Consider the following 4148-nt stretch of genomic DNA (forward strand, 5'->3'; position numbering starts at 1 on the left):
TTGAATCTAAGGGGTTAGTGGAGTTGGTGATGGGTAGAAAGGTAGATGAATATGGTGTGGATAGAGGTGTGTGGGATCCCAATATGGTACTGGTAGATTTAGAGGTTGATAAGATGCAAGGTGAGGGGTTTGCATCATCGACCAATGATACCTCCCAAACATGTGCGTCCCTAATTGCATTCCTTCTGCCACTATCTGTGCTAAATCCCTTGGGTTGTTGATGAGTATGGTCACTTCTTGTTGATTGACCTCCATTGTGAACGTTAGTGCATGGTTCTGGAGCCCTATCTCCAACCAACACACTGGAGTTGGTATTGATGGAGGAGTCTGGGCAGTGTAAATCAACGTGTTTGGTTCCATGATCAAGTGTGCTGGTGGTATGGAGTATGGTGTTGGATGTAGGTTGTGTTGTAGATGGTGGATATTTTTGCGTGCTTGAGTTGTTCGAAGGATGTCTTAAGTGAGTGAGTGTTTGTGGATACATCTTTGAATTTGAAGAAGTGAGGGATGATTGGATCTATTTAATATGTCCAGGATTTTGACATTGAATTTTTGACGCAACAATGTGAGTGGTGGAGTTAGGCGGTGTGATTGATGAAGATGTAGCTTCTTTGTTTGACGGAGCTGTAGAGAACACAGTAGGATTGTCATGATGCCCTATTTGCATGGAAGATAGGGTAGGGTTTTTGGACGTGGATATTGCACTCTTTAAGGCGATTTGAGCAGTTTTGTCTGTAATGGTTCTTTGTTGTTGTGAAATTGGTGTTATAACTGAGTGAGTAGTGGTAGTGGAAGACGACATTCCTTGCATGTGGGGATTGGCTAAGTGGCTTATTGCATGTGTTTTGATAGGTGTGGTTGTGTGCCAATCTTGCATTTGGGCTGAGGTAGTAGTTGTAGGTAATTGTACTCGAGTGTTTGTTGAAAGAGGTTGACTAGTATTTGTCGGTTGATTATTTAACAAGTAACCATCATTAGTTACAGTTTGTACTAGTTGAGCAAATGTATTAGCGTTAAGAGGGTATGTTGTATTAGCAGAAGAGTTACGATGATTAATAGACAATTTCGTAAAAGGTAACGTATTAGGTGTAATTAGTAACCTGGGATCCTTACCATGCATACCTGCGTGATGCGTGTGATTTGCTGGCAAATCTGGAGTTCCCTGGTTAGGATTGCCATTGTAGGAAGTCAATTTTCTAGATTGCTTCTTAGGAAATTCCACAGTCTTCCATGCAGCTGTTTTTTGTGTATTTGTAGCTGTAGTAGTAGAACTAGGATTAGTGAATCTAGGCTGATTCATCAAGGGGATATCAGTTTTGTTTTCCTTAGATATGTACGTACAAACTCTTTGATTGTGGCCGATTCGACCACATTTTGTACATAGTAAATTTAATACCTCATACAGAATAATTTGTTTGTGATTGCCAATGTAAATATGAGTCTTTAATGGTTGTTCTAACGGTACCTCAACACATAATCGTGCATATCTCCCTCTTGTTGTTGAAGATGTGCATGTATCAACCGTTAACAACTTTCCAATTTTGTTCCCCACCTGTTGCAGTATCTGAAGGTTGTAGAACTCAGTTGGTAGTTCAGGTAAGCGTAACCAAATAGCAAATAATTTATCCTTGATTCAGATGCCATGAACCTTGGCTCCCATTGACGAACAGATAGAAAATGATTCAGAATAAACTAGGGTCCATTCGTGTATTGCATGAAGCTTACATTCCTCCTTTGGGAATTTAAGTAGGAAAAAATCAGCTCCTAAATCAATTAAAGGTAGGTTTTTAGTTGGTTTCCATAAGGCATATATTTTTTGCCTAAGTATTTGATGCCCAATTTTCCTACCATATAATTTTATTATAACTGAATGTTGCCTGGTTTATAAATTCTAGCCTTTTCTCCTGTGGATAGAGGGATAAAGATGTTGGGGTCTGTTGGAGCTTCCATTTCTTCAGTGAGTAGCACAGGTTTGTGTATCGGGGCAGTTAATGGGGATGTTTGAGTTGCGATATCATTGGAAAGCAGAGTAGAGAGATATGATTTGTTTACAGGTGTGTTTGGAGTTGTGTCTATGTTCATATCATTCTCTAATTGTTGTAGCATGGATGAAGAAGGTTTGGAATTCTTATTGATGTCAGGTGGTTTGGGTGGAATTGGTGAGGAAGATGAAGATGCATATGATGGAAAGTTCATACTGAGAGCTCCGGAAATCCTATAAGTAGCTAGTTCTCACCTAACTATGGTGTTAATTTTACTTACATATTTAACATGGTTATTGTCAAATATCAAAATAGAGTCATACTAGATAGAAAATCACTGGCTAAAGAATTTTTTAAATTTTAGATAGCCGACTAAAATGAGGTTTGAATTAAGGATAATGTTTTCACTTACATTGTTATAAAAAATTATTATTGAAAAATAAAGTTTTAGAAACTGAAAATTTAAAGTAGAAACAATTTTAGAATATATCAACACACCAAATAAGAGTTCAAGCAGTAGTAAAATAGTCTAGTCGTATCCACAAAGTTCTTCATAGTCTCAACCTTTGATTATTTTGCCATAAATATGAGTTATTATTTTGCTTCCTAGCTATTTTTTGGATCCAATGACACCGGCGAGAATGGTACTAAAAAGGAAAAATAGAATTATAACTAGGAGATTTGAAAAATATTTAATCATTTTCATGTAGTGTTTCTTAATTAATATCCAATGATTATCTATATTTATCGAGAAGGTTTATATTTTATTATGGTTAGTGTCCGCGCATCTGCGCGGGTGCTAATACTAGTAGATTAGAAAAGCTACCGTTTCGATGTGGCTTCTTAAAGGAAATAAAATCTGGGTTAAGGCTATTTTAGTCATTTCGTCTATTAGCTACTTACGTGTTTGTATTCAGAGGAATATTAGATTATCAACGTATACTTGACTTTTACTCCTATTTTTATCGCTCTGCAGAGTTCTTTCATCTGCTTTCTTTCCATAAGCTCTTCATCTTCCATGTTTTCTTCTTCAATCCGATCAGAGAGTCCAAAAAGTACCAGAGCTATCTTCTTCTGCGTCTTCCTCTTTGATTCGATTATTAAATTATTTCTTTTTTTTATTTTTATTTTCGTCCTCTTTGTTTTATTTTTCTTTTTCCCCTTTTATTTTATGTGCTAATGCTTGATTTGATTTCTTCTGCATACTTTGTTGTTGTATCTATGTATTTGATTGTCAAATCAAGTTTTGCATTTTTGGTATCATAAAAACCTAGCAAAGCAGAGAAGGCAGTAGGATTGTCACGACCCAATTTTACCTTAGATCGTGATGGCGCCTAACACCGTTGTCAGGCAAGCTAACGCGAAAATATTAGTGAATTCTTGTTTCACTTAACTAAAATAGTTACAACAATTTCTCGATTTGAAATTTAAAACATGAGATAATAAGCAACATTCAGTAGTAGTTATACAACCCAAAAGAATAGTCTACTAATGTGTGTACTAAGACCTGGTGTCACAAGCTGTGGGCAACTAGTAGAATATATAAAATAATAGATCTATCCTACTGTCTGAAATAGAATAAACAGTCAAAAGTAAGAGAGACTCCATCAAGCTGCTGATCGGCACAGGAAGGGAAGCAGCTCACCGTATTAGGGACGCACACCGGTCTGATAGCCAGATGTACCTGCCTCACAGCCTGTACAATTAAGTACCGAAGCGTAGTATGAGTACATAAAAAATATGTAACCACTAAGTAACGCATCTGATCTTGAAGAAGTAGAGACAGGAGGTCGACTTGATACCTACTAGGGTCGAATAATATAATATGGTGTTATGCTAGGCATGAAGGTCACAATTATATAACAGTTTTACTAAGAATTACTGAGTCATGTCCTTAATGATATCACGGTTAGCCATTTACATTTCAAACAATTTAACAAGCAAGTCCTCAATAATAATTCACATAGATATCATGCGCACATTATGCCGAGGACGACGGCCCAATTGAACAGAAAATAAATTGTGCACTGCCAGAGGGTCGAATGGCGCGAACCATAGATGCATCTATTTCTACCGAGGCGATCGGCCCGATCCACAAATATCTATTATCATCAGGAAATACATGAAGGCGCATTTATATTCAAATAATTCATACAAGTGCTCAAC

The 4148-nt window shown here is 36.9% G+C and overlaps 1 protein-coding gene across 1 annotated transcript; it reads right to left on the minus strand.

The window, feature by feature from the left end:
- On the minus strand, positions 518 to 1660 carry LOC109218863. The gene is made up of 2 exons (XM_019383262.1): positions 1649 to 1660; positions 518 to 1564 (listed from the first exon to the last, which is right to left on the minus strand). Exons 1-2 carry the CDS (start codon positions 1658 to 1660, stop codon positions 518 to 520), a joined length of 1059 nt encoding a protein of 352 aa, XP_019238807.1.

This window comes from Nicotiana attenuata, chromosome 2, assembly GCF_001879085.1.
Source record: "Nicotiana attenuata strain UT chromosome 2, NIATTr2, whole genome shotgun sequence".
Lineage (NCBI taxonomy): Eukaryota > Viridiplantae > Streptophyta > Magnoliopsida > Solanales > Solanaceae > Nicotiana > Nicotiana attenuata.